Below are 19,207 nucleotides of genomic sequence, written 5' to 3'. Positions count from 1 at the left end.
AAAAGATAACACATGAGGATAACTGACAGAACTCCACAGGTTTTGGTTTTTGATTGTCTGGGTGGGGATTTCTCAGGTGAGTGTTGGCCTTAAAAATTCGAGTAAAGTTAAAGGCTTGCTCTTTGTTTAATAACTTTAAAATAAGTGCCAAACTTAAAATTTAGAAGTAACCTACAATTCTATTTTAAAAGTGTACACCCAAATGCATTGAAGTACATGGGAATACCCCTAAAATACTTTTTCCCCATCATTTCTCTTGCACAGACCAAATCAGATAATGTATTTTCTACCAAAAATTTATTTTCCCTGGTCAGTAAATCAATTTACTCTTTGTTTTTGCACAGTTCTAAACATACACAAGGCCCAGCTGAACTAGAATTTATAATTTTGAGGCTCTATCAAGACAGAAAGCATTACCTCTCTTTTGGAGGTTCACTTCTAGATCTTGATGAAGCTTGCTTTTGGTCCAGGCCCATAGCTGGTTGTGATACTTCTGCTCCTTTCCTACGGTCAGAGTGTACACTGGAAGAAGAGATTTCCTGTGATGAGGCAGCTGCTGTACTTAAGGGAGTCTGTGATCTCGATCGCTCTTGAAGTCTTGCTTTCTTTTCTCTTGGTGCATCCGATCTTCCACCAGTTGCTGTATCACTCAGTGTTCCGTCCTGGCTGGGTGAAGGCTGTGGTCCACTTCCAAAAAACCACGCTCCAGATTTCGTTAGGATTTCTTGTTGCTTTCGACATAAATTGCATACCCACATAACCTAGTTGAAGACAACAAGAAGAGTCAGCGCAACTACCTCTCAACCCTGAAATGCATGCTCACTATCACAGAGCAGGTATGATCTCTCACTCTCTGAACTAGTGAGGCTGGTGCTCATGACAGGACCCAGAACATGCTTCTCCAAGCACTGACTGCACTAGCTAGAGCCAAGCATCCTACAGGCACATGCTATGCAAGCTTCTCCAAAATGTGTTGTCAATATACATCAGTCCTACCTGTAACAATGCTCCCTCAGCCCAGCCCTAGCTCTCTTCTAAACAGACACCAACAACATGACCAATGCTTGCTGCTGGTGTTGGTGCAGCTTGGGGGGTGGGTTGGGTTGCCTTCATTGGTGTTAATCGCTGTCGGGACAGACAAGCCCACCAGACTGCAAACAGGACTCAGACCTCAGTTAGTAGAGTCCTGCCCAGCTAACTCAACCTCCGTTGCCACAGAAGACCGACAGAGTATTTCCTTTTAATTAAATTTTCTCACATAACATAACTCAATGTTATCCTGAAAAAAAATTCATGTATTGTGCATAGTTTTAGCTACATCTATAGCAACTACTTACCAGAGGTGTAAAGTAAGACCTAAAGAAATCTACTAACAGCAAACTAAATACACCAAGGAAATGAATACAGAAGTCCCATATTTTGTATTGCTTGCAAATTCTCATTTACCATCTTTTTAAGTTACAGTCGTAAATAACAAATAAACAAACGTGTTCCTGGAAATCACAATTAAGCTGTGTACATAGACAGTTGTGCTTAGGATTTTTTTAAGTTTTTTTTTTTAATTCCTTATACACAGGTAAACAGGAGCACATACACGAAAGCAAGACTCTATATTTCAAGTCTATATATAGTACAAGACAGTCTAATGTATAGGATCAACTCACCAGAGAAAAATAAAAAGTTAATCAAGACTCTAAAGTGTGTGAAAATTTAAGAAAAAATTGAGACAAAGACAAAAAGAGTTTTGAGGCAGAACAAAAAAGGCAAAATGCATGAAGAATACACAAGAGAGAAATAAAAACAGAGATAAGAGGAAACAAAGCTGATCATTAATAAGGAAAATCATAATGAAAATATTTTCATTTCATATGGAAAGAATAAAAGAATGAGTAAAATTGTAATGAAGGTAAGAAAGATAACACAAGTTAGAAGGCAAAATATTCTTAAATTATTTTGTGTAAACACAGGAATGATTCACAAAATTATACAACACCTGAAAATTAAAAAGAAGAGAAAAAAAAAATCACTTCATGGAAGAAATTGCAACAGGACAAACATCTGGTACCAAGTTCTCTTATTCTCTGGCCTGGGGAGGAAGTGCATGGCTTACAAGGCCATAAAAACTTTAGGCATTTTTCATATTTAAAATAATTGAGATTTATTTAAAACACCCCAGCACAGACTATCTGTTTAGATTTAAAAATTACATCAGAACTTCCAAATGCACGTCTGCACTGTTTGACCAAACTGCACAGAAAAGATATCCAATTCTGGATCCAACTCTGGATCCAGATTGTACCTTTATCAAAAGATGACTGCTATATTTCTTCTATTTAAGAAGGATAATAATATATTTAATAATATATTAATTAGAAAAACCCCAACCTTAATCAAAAGCTACATGTGTTATGATAAAAACAGATAGCCCTCAGTAGGATAATAGGAACAGTAATTTTGATAAAAATAAATACTAGTCCTTCAACAAAAAAAAAATCCTTTGATTCCAAAATATCTAATTTCCTCCATCTAGTACACCTCATGAACCAGAGATTCACTTTATCAGACTATCTGTTCTAAACAGAATAGACTTTTAGTCTATCTGATTATTTTTACAGGTATTCAAACAAACCACCAAAACTAAAAGGAAAAAACCCCCACATTTTATAATACCTTTATAGAATCTGACACAATTGTTATCTTATTAGACAGCAAGAGAGTGCATGCACACTTATTCATGTATAAAATCTATGTCAGTGCTATAAACCAAGGTCAATAACAAAAAATATCATTACCTGTATTTTATCGGTTTCCAAGAAAAGTTGAAAGTACTATTAATAAAAAAATTAATCAACTAGAGTTTGTTTAAAGGAAGGATAAGGAATACTAAAGTAAAATTTAAATGTTCCAATTAAATTACACATGTGTGTATGTATGCAAGCCCATTTAAATGTGTAAAGATGGTAACATACTTAATTTGCAATTTAATGTATCTATCTGATAACATAAAATATGTATAAAGTATGTAATAAAATTCAATAAATTAATGTTAATTTACATAATCAGCTTTGATACTGTAATTACTTTTATGCAAAACATTACAAGGTGCAAACAAATAGGAATAGCTAATGCACAAATAGACACCAAAAAATACAGAATACTGACAGAAGAAATACTAGACATGTAAATACAAAACCATTTGCTTACAGTGGGCTTTAAACTCTGCAGTTTGGACACAATACAAACCAATCACCATAGATTATACATGTAAGAAATCTCCATTATACTCACATAGAAGCTATACTACCATCCCTGCTTAGGAATCTCTTCAGGAATAACAAATGCTACGGTTGCCTTGAGATATATTCGGTCCAAAAGGAAAAAAACCCAACTTTTCTTTAAGAGGAAAAAACAATCAAAACTTGAGGTGACAGAAGAGTTTCAGTGATGAAACTGTATATTGAAAAACATTTTTAGAGAAGTATGTGGAGCAAGCAATTTAGCAGCATGCAGGAATTATATCCTGATTGAGTATACTGGGATGTGGTCCAAACTAATCTAAACTAAAGCAGGTCTGTGTAATAACTTATCTTGACAATCCACAGATGTTAGGCAACCAAACAAATGCTCTGATGAAGGATTACAGTTCTCTAATGTGGCTTCTAGACCTCCACGCGATGTATCAGTAAAATGAAGAGCATTAGACAATTTTACTCTGGCCTGTCACTTCAAAAATAGTTTCTGTTTACTCTCCCCTGGACAGTGAGCTCTGATGCAGTACTACAGTAAGTCATTGAAGACACCCAGCATCTGGTTTTTGTTGTTGGGTTTGTTTCTGGTTTATTGCATCCTCGTGTATGTCAATGCAATTCCACACACAAAGCTATTAAAGACAACCAGTAAAGTGTTCTTCATTCAAAGGATTCATATGCATGGCTCTGGAAAAATGTGCATTTTCGTAGCATAGCAAAGGGTTCTGGGCTTTACTGCTATATAAAAAAAAACAACCAACAAAACAGTGGCACACAGAGGACTCAGCAGAGGTGGGTCAACGGTTCCCACGGAAGATTCACGTGAAAACTTTACAGGCTGTGTGAAAACATGCTAGAAGGATCCCATGCTTGCCTTCATGTGGAATACAGGGTATTTCATTCACAGAAAAAATATTCCTCAAACTTACTCTTACAGGTACTGATGAATGTGATCCACAATGAGGAGGAACAGTATTCCTGTACTAACACAACATGAAATTCCAACTTGAAAGAGCCCATAGTAAATAATATATACAACTATACACACAGAAAAAGAGCATTTTCGGTTACAAAAATAAGAACAATTCTTCATAATTAAATATTTCAAACCTGCACTGTAGAATGAAAAAAAAAAAAAGGCTTTTTTTTCAAATTTAAATTTGGAAACTTCCAAACATGCACTGGAAGACTAAAGCCACATTGTGGGGAGCACAAAAATTATACCAAATTTGTGTATATATGCCAGGCAAAACATGCCAGCCAAAACTCAAACTGAGGTCAGAGCAAGTTCCCTAAATCCTTCACCCAAGCCCAGATTCTGAGGAGGCTCCCTAAGGAGCACACTCCTTTACACTTCAGAAGTTTAGAAATTGCAAACCCACAGTTAGGCTGACTCCCACATATCCTGCTCCATCTCTGTGTGGTAAATTAGGGAACAAGTGTCTTAATATAACAGGCCACAGGCTACTCTTTACTGAACCTTCTCGCTATCTTAATTATTCTGAAGGGTGTACACACAACATTTTTTCAGGTTCTTGGTTTTGTTAACATTCCTCCTATGCAATTTTAGAAGACACTAGTTATCTCAGACAGATCTAATTAGGCAGACCCTCTTCTCTGCCTGAGGCACCATTAGCTTCAGCAGAGCTCTGCCACCACTCTACAAGTCTTGAAAGTCAGAGGGAAGAAATGTTAACAATTTGCTCTTACAAAACTATTCATTCACAAAATTAAGTTAGATTATGTATCACTTAATGTTTCGGAGACAACACAAAAACATGCAGCAAACCATGAAATTAGTATACAGCATCGCATTTATCTCAATGATTTCTGTAATAAAATTCTAGGTAAAGTGCCACGACTGCTTCACTCTGTTAAAATATAAATAATTGAAGCTGGAATTCTACTTGAATACCTAATAAGTAAAAAACTCTGCCTTTCTAGTGAAAGTGTGCTTGTGAATCCAAGCTTTCATTAAATATATTTTTCAAACTAGTACAGACAGCTGAGTTCATCCAACAGCTCCTGCTCAGCAAAAGGGAAGGTCTTCTCTGCTCCTCTTTTGCTCTTCTTTCTTCCTATCAGGGTTTGGCCTTCCTCTTTCTTGCTCCCAGGTTCCCTGTGCCACACACTTGCTTGTATCCTATTCCTTGACTGTCACGTTCTCCCAGGAGCCACTTGTATTTAAAAACACTATAGAAATTAATCTGTATTTTTTAAACTGCTTTCATTTTTTGTCACATCTATTTTTCTTATGGAGGGTATGACAAGTAGTGAAATCATGCAGCGAGAAACAGAGGCAAAGGGGGATAAGGGGATGTTTTGCCTACAGCATTGTCTCACTGTCTCCTGCTAAATTACATCTTGTAATAACACCAATACTAGCACACTAGACTTTAACAGAAACACTTTTGAGCACTGAAGCCAAATGACACAAAATAAACTGCATCTATGCTAGGAACTCTGCTCTACTTCAAAGCAAGGTGGTTGCATGCAAATTGCTTCCTGCAGGTGCACCGCAGAACATCCCAACTCTGAAACTACCAGGACAAAAAGATAAGAAAGTGCTAAGGGGAAAAGACCAAGACTGTGCCAAGAAACTTTGCGTCACTTTGTTTGTATAAATACTCTAAAATCTAGGAATAGTCCCAGATTAGGTTTAATTTGTTAGTAAAGAAGTAGCTAGGAGTCTAGATTCTCATCTAGACTCTCCTCTAGACTGAAGGCTTCCAAAGGACCATGCAATTCTCTGCCGTCCACCCTTCCAAGCAGGGAGGACTACTTTTCCCATGCTGATATTCATCAGACATACAGGGCTCAGTCACTTTAGGACTGTGACATTAAAGCCATCTTAGGTCTCTGATCTTCTATTATTGTGCAGAGCAGATTTTCTTCAAAACTTAGGTTATTAGCTTGATATTTTTACCCTAGTTTGCCAAGAAAAGAAGGATTTTGCTGACAGCTGATTGGGTTCTTCCCCCTTTTCTCCCCACACCCTACAATAATGTTTTAACCCACTGGACAAATGCAATAAAATTTTGCAAAGGCATGAAAGATTTCAAGTGATTATATTCTTAAAAGTTACATGAAACAGGCAGTTGTATAAAAGTCCTATAAATATTTAACTGGTGCAATTTTTTTTGTCATTACAGTATTGACATAGCAATTCAACCACAAGACATGCTCATAGGCTGCACTCCTCACAGAATTACATGTCCCCTTAATGCCTGTGGTGCCATTTACAGGTTTGACTGAGAGCTTCCAGGATGGATGTTTAAAAGTCTGCCTTTACTAGAATTTTCCTCTTGCACTAGAGACTGCATTTCCTAGTCTCTTTCTGCTTGCCTTTCACAGTTAACTGAGATGTTATCTTTTCAAATGAGATTCCATGTGTACAAATAAGGACGCGAGTAAGATGCTTAAATTTTTGGTCAGAAATGGTCAGAAATGACCATAATCATAGCAGGTATTTAAGATTCCAGACAAAGAGAATCCTCTCACTTTCAAGTAGACATAGCAAAATAAAATGAAATCCTACATCTAATGATAGGCTAGTGCCATTAGCAATAAATCAGCATATCCCATCTTGCTGCCACATGCCACTTAGGAGGGCATAAGCCTATCGTAAGAGTTAGGTTACATCTGCCAGCCATGTGTATGTGTCTCATGTACCATAGGGCATCCAAATATTGCATCAGATGTCTACCTTTAGGCAACTGAGCAGACAGGTCACACATTGATCCTAGTCTTACTCCCAGTCCAAGTTTCTTAACCAACTACAAACTGCCTATAGAACCAGGAGGAAAAGACACGGTGAAGCAATGTTTCATGGAGTTAACATAAAAAAGGGTTTTTTAAGCTAATTTTGTTTACATTGCTGTTAGCAACAGTGTTACTAGTCATATTAAGATAAAAATAAAACAAAAAACAACTGACTTTCTTCTCATGCCCTTCTGCCAAAAATCTCTCAGTTACAGTTGCCAATCTTTCAGAAAGCTGCCAACAACTTCCACAAAAATTAAAGACTATCTAGAATAATCCTGCAGCAAAATGAGCGTGGAAGTGAAAAACTCAGGCAACTATAAAGTAATAATATGAAATATCATCTCTAAAACAGCACACAGACAGATTCCAGCCACTATCAGAATGTCATGGCTAGGCTTCGTGAACGAAGATTTGGGACTATCAGAATGTACTTCTTCAAGAATACCTTTGGAGTTCAAGGAAGAAAGCAAAATCACTAGAAGTGAAGGCAGGAGTTTTGTCTAAAAATTCACACCAGCATATTTACATACAGTAATTTGAAATATTCTTCCCTACAAGTTCTTTCCTAAGTCTGCTACGCAAATAAATTAATTAATGCACACCACTAAAATATAGTACAAAAAAAATTTCACTGTCATAGTTGCAGCTATGATCTTCTAAAGCACAACTATAGCTTTGGTCTTACTCTTTCCTCCTAGATCAGTTCCTTTGGCAACTTTATTTCTCTTCCTTGAATTTCCTTCAGTTTCCTCTGATATATTAACCATGAATTGCTAGCCTCATTTCCCCATTTTCTGTAACATCAATCTCCATTTCTCATAGAATGTTAAGGTACCTTAGAAATCATTATCTCATAGATAATTTTTGTGTATTCTTCTAACCTTCTTTAAAAAAACCTAAAAAGTTTTCTCTAACTATTTGAACATTTGGCTGTCTTGATGAGCTACAGAAGCATCGACTGTACTCTTCTTAATCACTTCATAGTTTCCACAGTTACAGATATACATGGAACACACAATTTTTTTTAAACTGCAGAAGTCTTACAAAATAAGGTAAATGGCACAAAACAGCTGTATAGTCAGGACTGACAAAGTTTTAGTTGTAATTCAAAAAACAGAGAACTCACCAGAAGCTTTCCACTCCATTTATACGCTTATATATTCACAAACTGCAGTAAAAATACACAAATGCTCCAAACAAGAGTGTCTTTAATAGTGGATGAGTGTGCATATCATTTCTGTTGGAACTTGCACTATAATACCATTATTTATCTTTTTATACTCTTCTTTTATATATATTTAATACAAACTATGTCAAAACAGATGTAGTGAAGAGGCAAGAGAGGATTTTGGGGTATAGGTTGGAAAATAATTTACAACAAAAGTCAAAACCCTAAAGTTAACCCGAAAGTTAAAACTGCAGAGTTGAATTCTTAAAATAAAATAAAAAAGTTCATGGAAAGAAAAGTAAGTGGGTCAACTGGTGAAGGCCATAGGGGAGTTGATAGGCATGAACTAATTCTGATACTGTATTCTCAAACACACACACACAAAAAATATTAAAAATAGTGTTATGAACTCTCCACATTTGGAGACATTCAAAACCCAATGGGATACAGCTCTGGAAATCTGATCTATTTGAATTTGCTTTAAGCAAGGAGTTGGACTAGATGATCTCCAGAGGCCCCTTCAAACATCAACCACTCTGTGATTCTCTATGGAATAAAGCACTCAGAAATGGCCGTATTGTTCTTCAACTATGTTCTTCAACTACGTTTACTGCTAGAAGGTCTGTCTGGTTTTGTCTCACTATCTACACAGTTTTCTGCCCTAAAGCAAACAGTACATAAAAGCTGAAAAATTCTGAGTGGAGAGGCACTCTACTCACACAAGGGACTATGGAAAGCCCACAGCATATTGACCCATTTTCTTCCCAGATTATACTCCATGATGCATGAACATAACTATGAACATAGCTATTTCCTCAGCTATCCCAGAGCTTAAGATTATTTCCACCAAAAGCTGGTGGAGTGACTGAGTGCTTGAAAGCTTCCAATATGAGTTAGTGAGAACCAAGTTGTCTTATATTTATAGTATACATATATATAAATATATAAATATATACAGTATATATAGCTGATGGTGTGCCCTCTAGTTTTCAGATACTGTCTGCCTAAAACATTATATTTGAGGTTCCCAACCTGTAAAATGCATATCACTGTTAAGTTAATCAGAGGCATATGCTGGCCTTGACAGACACTAGGAGTGTGGGGTCACCAGGAGATCTGTTCTGGGCACCTCTGTCTGCAGAGGCAATTCAGGGAAAAGGAAAATGGACACAGGAAACAAGCAAAGCTTACAGGGACTGCTTGGATCCATAGGAAGAGACTGTGGAGCTGAGACTAACATGGCACAATGAGACAATGAGGTAAAAATCCAGGGGCTGCTAGGAGGAGGAGAATTATCACTGGCTGTGTAAATTAGGATAGAAGACAGAGAATAGCTGGCAGTTCAGGATTATTCCTAGTGGGAATATACAGCAGAGTGACAACCATGTTAGGGCAAAGATTTTTATGAATGACGTAACAACCTGCCAAGGGAATGTACGGGAGCATATGCAGCACATTCAGATCTTTCAGTTCAAACAAATGCCCCAAATCCTCTGTTTTGGAGCAGAAAAAGCATTATTTTTAATATATTTCAGGATGATCTCATTGCAGTGATCTCTGCTGTGAAGCTTCACAAAGGTCTCCTTGGACCACTGGGTTTGATCATCTTTCCACTTGCATACAATCATGCTTTAGGACTATCAGTTCTGCTTACACAGAATTTTCCTCTGTTCCCCATCAAGTCCTATGCTGGGAAGCTCTGGCTTCTAAGTTTTGCCTAGAGCTCCCACACCCCCAAGTCCACATAAAGCCTAGAATAAGGCTGCCAGAGCCTTATAACCAGACTCTGAAATTAGTCATCTACTTTGTGAGTGATTCAGAGAGGGAGAGTGTGGCACCAAGGTATGCTTCCTCCTGTGCCTGTGCAGCTCCACACACAGCCCTGGCTCACTACTGCTGTCCGGGACAGTCAGTGCCCTTGCCCCTGCCCTTCTGAGACTGAGCATAAAGATGTGAAATGGTCTCTAATCTGTTACAGATACTTTTTTGTATCACATACAGATATAGTTCTAAACACAATCCAGATAAACCTAGAAATGTAAGCTTAAATAAACAAAATCATTACAAACCTCTGCCACTTTTATCCTGCATGTTTTAATTTTCCTTAAGCAAACAAAAGCAAGCACTCTCAGTGAAAGATTAAAATTTACAAATGATTGCACATTATTTTCGTACTATTTAGTTTTCAGAATTAAAAAAAAAATGCGCATCATGGTGTAAATGTAGCTGGACAGAACTTTTCACGCTTGGAAGATGTTAAGCATCACATGGTACCTACTTATAAATGAGTATTTTTCAACAATTTGTACTGCCCAGTAAGGGTTTTGGCAAAGCACCAAATAAGATTATGCCCTATACATGTTATTTACATTCATGTTTCACCGTCTATCCCAGACCGACCCTTAAGTTCATAACTTTCTTCACATAATTAGAAATACTTAAGCTTGATTTTTGTTATGAATGTAAATGCATGGTACGTTTATATTTACAGAAAGCAGATTTTACCCACCTTTCTATCATCACAGCAACTTCTTAAAAGTTTAAAACAGCTGTTTTGAAAACAAACATACACTTTCTTTGTGTAACATTCTAACTTACATAGATCAGCAATCTGATCTCCTCTTCTGAAAAAGCTACCAAACTATCCTGAGGAACCACAACATACTACAAGAGCTGGCTCAACATCTGATTTGCAGTTATTCCCTTATGAAAAGGATGTCACAGGTTTTTGGTTTTTTTTTCGTTGTTTTGTGTTGTTTTTTTTTTTTAATTTCATCTTTGTTGAGCCTACCTTCTGAGGTGTCCATGGTCCTTTCTTTTAATTCTCCCACCTCTCGCTCCAGGTGCAGAGTCTGAGGCTAAGTTGATTAAGTCTGTGCTATCTGTGCTATCAAGCTCGAGCACAAAGGAATCTCAGTAAATCTGGGATGGAAGATTTGAGGAAGGGGAAGAGAGAATATCAGTGTTCTACAACAAATTTGAGTGGATAGTTAAGATATATTAAAAAAAAACTGGGGAAAACAACGTATTTTTGGTAAGAGAAAGTGTAGATTTTTAGGAAAGTAAAGACTACACGGGGACTGAGAAAGGGTTAAACAACTGTGAGTTTGAATATGCAAGATTTAAAAGGTAATGAAAAGGGAAATGGGGCAGGAAAATGCAGTAGGAATTTTGTGCCAGTGTAAGAATATTACAAATTTTTTAACTAAACAGCACACAGTTGACAGCCAATTCACAGACCATACCCAGTATTAATATCAGACATCTACTATCCTGAATTTGCAATACTACTGGCAGATCTCACAGGGAAAGTTTCAATTAGGTAAGATGATGTAAAGCAGTGCAGAACCATACAGTCAGGAAGTTCAAACAGTAATGATATTTCATTATCCGATGAAGCTACTGTTACAAAAACAGGTTCAGAAATTGAGATCAGAACTTTGCTAGATGAGGAGACAATCATTCTGATCTTCTGCACTTACCTGTATATTCACAGATATCTAATGAGGCTTTGTATTTCCTAAACAAATAAAAGACTTACGGTGCAGTGATGACTTAAGGCTATGTGGGAAAGAGGCAATAGTTAAGGATATTCTGCCTCTTTCTTATCAGAAATAGAGGGTTGCATACTCCAGGGTGGTAGAAATATAGGGACCATAAGCCTATATATATACACTTGTGCTCACATGCTTGTTCAACAGAAGCAAGCAAAGTTTTTCATCAGGTAACTGATTTTTATGTTACAGGTTTACGTGTGTGTTGGGAGTTAAAAGAAATTTAATGGTCAGCAAGACTGTGACCATCTTGTGAACTGAAAGGATCATTTTGACCAACCTGTCTGATAAACATTCCATGCACAGTACTGTTCCTCTTAGTCTCAATTTGATCCCTGCATATTCTCGTGAATCCATCTTTGAGCTTTTTTTTAATTCAGGTTATGTAATACAGCTGACAGAATGAACCCAGCCAAACAAATCAACCTCAGTTATTTAAATCCAAACCAGACATAACAGACAAATCAGACAATTCCACCTTCATCCAGAGCCACAGGGTTTTATGAGAGGTTTTCTAGAAGATTTTATTTCAGTAATATCTGTTATTTCTAGAATCTGAGTTTAATCTCTTCTCTGTATTTCTCTCTAGATTATAATTAATTTTAACTTTACACTGAAATTGTGTCAGTAGACTATGTATTAATAAGGATGGTACTGTTTTATTCCAGTTGTCTCTAAGTTTTAGGTGATTATACTAAAACCAGCGGTTTATCCCAGCTTAAATACGACTGGTTTATGTGAGGTCAGATCCTTCTGACCCTGTTGTCTTTAATAACTTTCTCTTAACCACTTCAGTTCTTCATATAGAAGAACACAGGGAAAGAGGGAAGACTTGTGAGATGGGTGGCCAAGAAGAACAAATATCCAACAGGACATGGGCAAACAGGTAGAAAGGTTCAAAGTCGGGTGAAGAGAAAAGGTAGAGAGGCAACAACAAGTTGAAGAGAAAATTTTAGAAAGGGACAGTAGGGAGAAAGTAGGACTAATATTAGGAATTACGAGGAAACTAGTGTGCTGGAAGGGCAACAAAATTAGATTGCCTTCTTGTCACATATCAAAGTTACTGCATTTTGAATACAGAAGACACACAGAAAATAAAACTTACTTCGGAGAAAACTCTACTTCCTTTTCTTGTTTTGGTTTTTTTTTCTTTCAGTTTGTTTTTTTTCTTCAGAAAAGAAAGAAGGCATTTGGGGACTTGGGATTTTCTTTCTCTTCCAAGAAAAATGCCTCTAGGAGAGCTTTATATCTCTGCAGGCATAATCAGCAGAAGACATTACCAAGCCTACACACACATACATGTGCACTATGACAAACCACCTAACAAATGAGCTCACCAGGACTCTTAGTACACAGCAGAAAATAGTGGCAGATTGAATGTGAGACACTAAAGCTCTAAATGCAAACAGAGCACATCCAGCAGCTTTTGCAATAATCGTGTGGCATTTCAGTCTTTTATTTGCAAATCCTTCACTTTTTTTTTTGTCCTCCCTATTTTAAAGAAACAAACTATTCTGAAGTTTAACTTTGAACCACTAGCAGTGACCTTCATTTTTTTTGCCCTGAGCACCGGTGATCAGAGTATTGGTAGCCATATAAGAATTTGCTGCTTGCAGAGTATGACAGAACCGAAAGATTTAAGATTTGCACTGAATGTCATGGTCTGCATAAGTCAGACTATAGTACCAAATGTTCTGTATTATTTTAATGGTTATCTCTCAAATTAAATCAAAGCAGAAGTGACTCTTCAGTTTGTAAAACTACATGTGTTTACTTCTCCTCCTCTCTACTATATAGTGAGATTTAAGCATTTTATTTGAAAGAGTCGCTGAGACTATGCCATGTCACCTGGCTTGCAAGCCAAAGAAACTTTTCTGTTTGGAACATTTATGGTATTTGCTATGCTTAGCCATCCAGAAATGTTTATGATACAGAATCTAAGTTCTTTGCACTCATTTTAATAGAATAATATGTGACATTTAAATTGGGAAAGGAAATTACTGGGTATCTAAAGTCAGCCATCCAGAAAGCTATCAGACATAAAGAAGGAAAAAAGATTAAGAAAGTACATACCTTTCAGCTATTCAGTATGATAAACTGCTAAGAAATAGCGATTACTGTTAAAATATATGCTAGACAGGTTATATACTTAAAAGGATAGAAAAATAAAACCAAGAATAGAAGCAAGGAGGAAAAGGTGATTTTCTTAGCACATAAACATTGTGGTAGCTACATTTGTAACATAGATATGGCAAAAAATAGAGTTTTTAGTTGACAATGAACAGCTCTAAAATAAAACACTAAAATGCAGATTGCTACCAAACAAACCAAAGTCCTTAACCAAGTGAAAGGGCACACATGTGAGAAGTTTTGAGAAAACAGCCAACTTACAAGAAATATAAGGTACTGGACATCAGGAAGCTCTTCTTGCCATAGTTTAGCAGAGTGGTTAAATCATAATTTAAAAGAGTGGCTTTTAAAAGCAAATGTTAAAATTGCTAAAACCCAGATCTAGTCCTTCTGAGACTAAAATAGAAAGACTCTCTTTCCAATGGATAACATGGAAATTTAGGCAGGCAGTCTGGAGAGAATTGTACCTAACAGTATGCAACAGATGTTGAGACCCCAAAAAGCTCTTCCCACAGTTAGTTTTCTCTCATTACAAAAGGAGCGTGGTTTCTGAGAAGCACATAATATGTTAGCATAAGACTGCCTGGTAAGGTTGCCTGGAACTTCTGTAGCTTGAAGTATAAGACTTGCTCCTTGACCTGGGAGAAACAGCCTGTATGGCTAACTGCATCTGCCTTTTGTATCCCAAATCTGTCATCCAGCTTCTTTTTATAAAAAGAAGAAGTTTCTCCTAAGTCAACCAGATCAACCTGGGTTTTCTCCAATCACCATCTCACCCTCAAGGAGGCTAAAACATTCTATCCTAGATTAAGGCTTTTAATTCCCTTAGCTGATTATTGATCTTTATGAAGCTGAATACTTTGTTGAACTATATCATTCTCACTATCTGAAAACTGTGTATAGCAAATTTTCAGCAAGAGTCCATGACTGTCTCATTGCATGGCCATAGAGTTAAAAAAAGATTTTTGGTCTTCATAGGTCTATGAATTATACTCAAGAAATGGAAAAGAATTTACCAATACTAATAAAAATATCCTAAATAAAATATTGAAAATTTAACTGTGGGTTAGTACAATTTTCAGTAATACATAACATTTTCTTGTCTGTGACTGTCTTTAATGTGGGGGGGAAAAGCCAAACTGAACTCTCTACAGCAGAATATATTCACAACTTTCCACAATACCACAGACTGCATAAGCCCAAATACCCTGTTTTAAGGAGGTCAATTCATGCAGAAGACAAAAGGCTAAAAGAATTATCTGCTGGTGCATGAATTGTCAGGTTGCATGCAGGAGAGAGAAGGCGTAGGTTTGCACAGAAGAATCAGATCGACTGTGTAAAGTCTTATTTGAAATAAGACTAAATATAGGTTTCTAAATGTGTCTACAGGCCATTGCTGCTGTCTGATTTCCTATTGTAACTAACAAGAATCTGTTGTAGGATTTAACTGCATTCAGTTCTACCTGCAATGCCTTAACATTTCCAAAATATGAGTGTGCAGCTGTGAGGTAGGACATGGGTTTTACCTGAAAGCCACTCTCACTGGGGTAGTGCCAGAAGCTACAGTGAAACTCTGCTGTACCTTATATGACACTAGATGACTTGGGGCTCTATTTCCTTAAACAGGAACAATAGTTGAGAAATATTCAGAGCCAATTCAGTCTAATTCAGGGCAAGCTGAAGCACTGATCTCCCCCAGTAAGTATAATGAAAGCATACGTCCAGTTCATATATAATGTAGGGGTTCTCATCTGGAACTGATTCCTACTTAGTCTGACAGGTAAATGTATTGTCTTAATCACTCCTGGATACCTCACCAGTCTCCTCTTTAATGCTCTACAGAAGTGACCAAGAGGGCAGCTCCTCTAAAATGAGCAATAGGCTCTACTAAAGACTCGCTTGTTGATTAGGAACAGGTAAGCTGTATAAAGGAAAGGGATACAACCTGCAACACAGGATATTAACAGATATGCAAGAGTAAGGTTGTATCTCTGATGAAAGTTTAGGGGTAAAAAAAAAAAAATTAAGTGGATGAAATCTTCCTCCATTTAATCCTCTTGTTGCCTTTTCTGCTGCACTGCACTTATACGGGCAAGAACTTGTCTCTGTGGTCTCTTTACCCACCCACAAAGGCAGTGGCATCAGTCCCTGAAATAGGCTAGAAAAGCAGGTTTCTTTACAGCTAAAAGAACTGATCCAAATAATCCTGAAGGGTAAAGCTGTCAGGTGGACAAAGGTCTTGAGAGCAGTTTGCTGGATGAACCTTCAACTGCCATTTGTAGTCAGAGAAGGAAAAATTAGAGAGAAAAATTAACTTTGCTGATGCATGCATAGGTATGAGCTTTGATCACTTACCATGTTGCAGAGATACAAGTTACACTAATATCCCAGAAACATACACACATTTCCTCCAGTCATGACAACACAACCATCATATGCATGCTTATCTATTTATAGAGTCTCAGCAACATCTGCTCATCTCTATGATTAATCTGTACTTCTCAGTAATACTCAACTTTTTAGAATGCAATATCCCAAATAATTTTCCCAAAACTCACCACTACAAAGGGGTTTGCTATAGGAGTCTGCTTTTTATGGACAAGTTAAATACAAATATAATGGATTATTGAGAAAATAATATTTAATTACAAATCTTCTGTAGACCCGTTGCATATAAGTTAGTTGACAGGTGTTTTAGCTGGAACACTGAAATTGCAGAGTACATGATTAAACTTCAGCCTAAATGGGTACATTTTTTTGGAAATCTCAATCTGGATTAAAAAATATTATTAGGTTTTATGTGCTCTTTAAGGAAATGGAGATTACATTTCATGCAGATCTTCACTTAAGCTCTTACCAGTCACTAAACAGTGGTAACTGATACTTTATACCATTTTATGATTACAGTTTTGGGGAGAGATTTGATTTATCTCCCTAGAAAGGCTGACTTGTAAATGGGTTCTTACATTAATGGAATCAAAAAACCCTCACAAAATGTTACAGAAACTTTGTCTACAGATTTGCTTGCTTGACAAATACTGTTCTACACTCAAACTCACATATTATGCCTAATAAACTCATGTACCTCAGGTATTTGTATGACAAACTATCCTAAGCCCTCACTGATTGCAGCACTGGAGATCTACAGACAGAAGCATCCATCTGTTAGGTAAAATTACAAAATGTCCCAGAATTCAAAAAATATAAAAACATAGATGGAAGTATCTTTTATCTAGGACATTGCATGGCTAAAAATACACTGGATTTTAATCCTGGATGAGGATTAAGGTTACTTACGATAAAAAGAGAAATAGCAAGAGAGCACAGATTACATCTAGTCCTCATAATTAGTTTGTTCTCTTGAAATTTTTTCAACTACTTGTTGGTTTCTCATAATGCCTTAGAGATCATAAATCTTACTAAAACTCTTTTTGCAGTAAGATCTCTTTTTAGCTAAAACCTCTCTGGTTTTGGGGTGCCAAAATAGCCCCAGAATCCAGTTTACTAAATTTAGTTCTATTTAGCATTTACGTGTTATTTTGTTATTACTAAAACCAAATAATTGTGCCCCAGCAGTGTATATAATTATGAACATTTTAAAGATTAGAAGTCACATTTAGTCCAAAACCCTACATACCACACTAAAAATCCTATCACATAAAAGAGTCTTACATGAATAAGGGCTACAATGACTCAAGCTGAAAGATACAAATTCCAAGAAGAAATAAATAGACCAAGAAAAGAATTTGTCGAGGTTAAGGGACACACTCTGGACTGTTGACTCAGCCTGTGCTTAAATGAGAGCACTCTCATGTGCCTGGCAACTGGCAGCGTGTAGTGACCACATGGAACAGAAGTATCCAGAGGCACCCAGAGACTGAACAAGGGGATTCAGTTAGTTCAGTTGCCAAAACCTAAAGTGTTTTAAGGAAGGGCGATGCATGATCAGGAGAAATCTTCCACTTGATGGCATCCCTTCACAGAAGAACTGTTTACTGATACCACAGCTGGTGTCAGAACTAAGGGATATGCTAGATTGAGTCATAGCAATAAAACCTAATTATATCTAGAAATCAGAGCACTGCTGGAAAAACTGAAGGTGTGATGCTCAGATAAAAACAAGTTCCATCAGGTGCTGCCACGGGACGACTAGCTCTGACTGAGCTTTGCTTGAACATCAGGAGTCAGCTCTGCTGGTGTACCATATTCCCCTAAGGCATCTCACAGAGTAACACACTCCTTCAAGCCTAAAGATATCCCTGGGCATCTCCTGTACATTTACTATTCAGTTCTCCTTCAGTGTTTTTGAGGGAGGAAAAGAAAGTATCTCCAATCTCTAAAGCTGAACTTTCCTTAAACATCAATCAGAAGAGATATCAAGACATATCCAGGTTCCTTTCTTCTGTGTGAATTAGATGAAAGTTTAGATGGTGTGAAATGTTGGCCTGCTGGTATGTCTTTGTAAAGTAATCCCTTCTCTTCAGCCCTCCACAAAAGTTTACGGTTCCAGATTATTTTTTTTTGCATGTACAAATTAAATTTACCTATACCAGTCACAGTCATCTCTTCCAAACTTACACTTTTAATACTCCAAGATTACTTCTTTTCAGACTGAAAAAAGATACTGTGCAGCACAACTAAGAAAGCTAAATGTTATAGGAAAACACATTTTTAAATTTTTCAATTTTCAAGCTAATATCATTAAGGTACTTTTTCTATATATTTTTTATTAACATAGTGTATTAGTTCCATATTCCATAGCAGAAAAAATAATAGTATGTTTAGAGATCTCTAAATAGTGGTTTAGAGATCTCTAATAATTCTACGATTTCTGCAGTGCCAACAAATAACATATTATGCCATTACAGAAATGAAGATAAAAACACAGCAAATATACTATCCTTAAAAAGAAATTTTTTTCTTAATTTGAAATGCAATTGGGCAAACTGAATTCAGAAATAACAACTGCAAATTTGATGTGGCAATGAAAAGGAGTTTTGGACTTCAAGATACCATAAAGGTAATAATCTGATATCAATAGTAGTAAGATTGGATTTGCCTTGTTAACAAGAGGTAACAATAAATTCAAAGTAATTCATATAATGAATTAAAGGACTTGAAAAAGTAGAACGCTGTAGAAAGTTAAGACAATTAAATGTTCATAACACTCTGAAAGGATACAAGAACAGTTCCAAACAAGTACAGTGATCTCTCAGCTGAAACTGCAGCGTGCTACATACACGTTTTGCATGGAATTAAGGCTGAGTTTGCTTTTTACTGATACTAACATTACCAGAAACATGTTGAAGTAATGAAGAACTGGAGGAGCCATAAACAGATTT

At 36.6% G+C, this 19,207-nt stretch overlaps 1 protein-coding gene across 49 annotated transcripts in view; it reads right to left on the bottom strand.

Moving 5' to 3' along the window:
* Positions 1 to 19,207, bottom strand: part of RIMS1 (regulating synaptic membrane exocytosis 1) — a 322,306-nt gene that overhangs the window by 171,629 nt on the left and 131,470 nt on the right. For 45 of the 49 annotated variants that reach the window (XM_051777643.1, XM_051777670.1, XM_051777679.1 and 42 more), the window contains one exon: positions 418 to 761. In XM_051777643.1, coding sequence (XP_051633603.1) covers positions 418 to 761 — 344 coding nt within the window. Of the gene's footprint in view, positions 1 to 417; positions 762 to 4,177; positions 4,232 to 19,207 lie in introns of those variants that run through there. The other 4 variants (XM_051777693.1, XM_051777692.1, XM_051777694.1 and 1 more) reach the window with 2 other exon arrangements.

Source organism: Manacus candei, unplaced genomic scaffold (genome assembly GCF_025592945.1).
Source record: "Manacus candei isolate 608988 ecotype Guabito, Panama unplaced genomic scaffold, ASM2559294v1 h1tg000011l, whole genome shotgun sequence".
NCBI classification, from domain to species: Eukaryota; Metazoa; Chordata; class Aves; order Passeriformes; family Pipridae; genus Manacus; species Manacus candei.
This window is presented reverse-complemented; position numbering and strand designations above follow the sequence as displayed.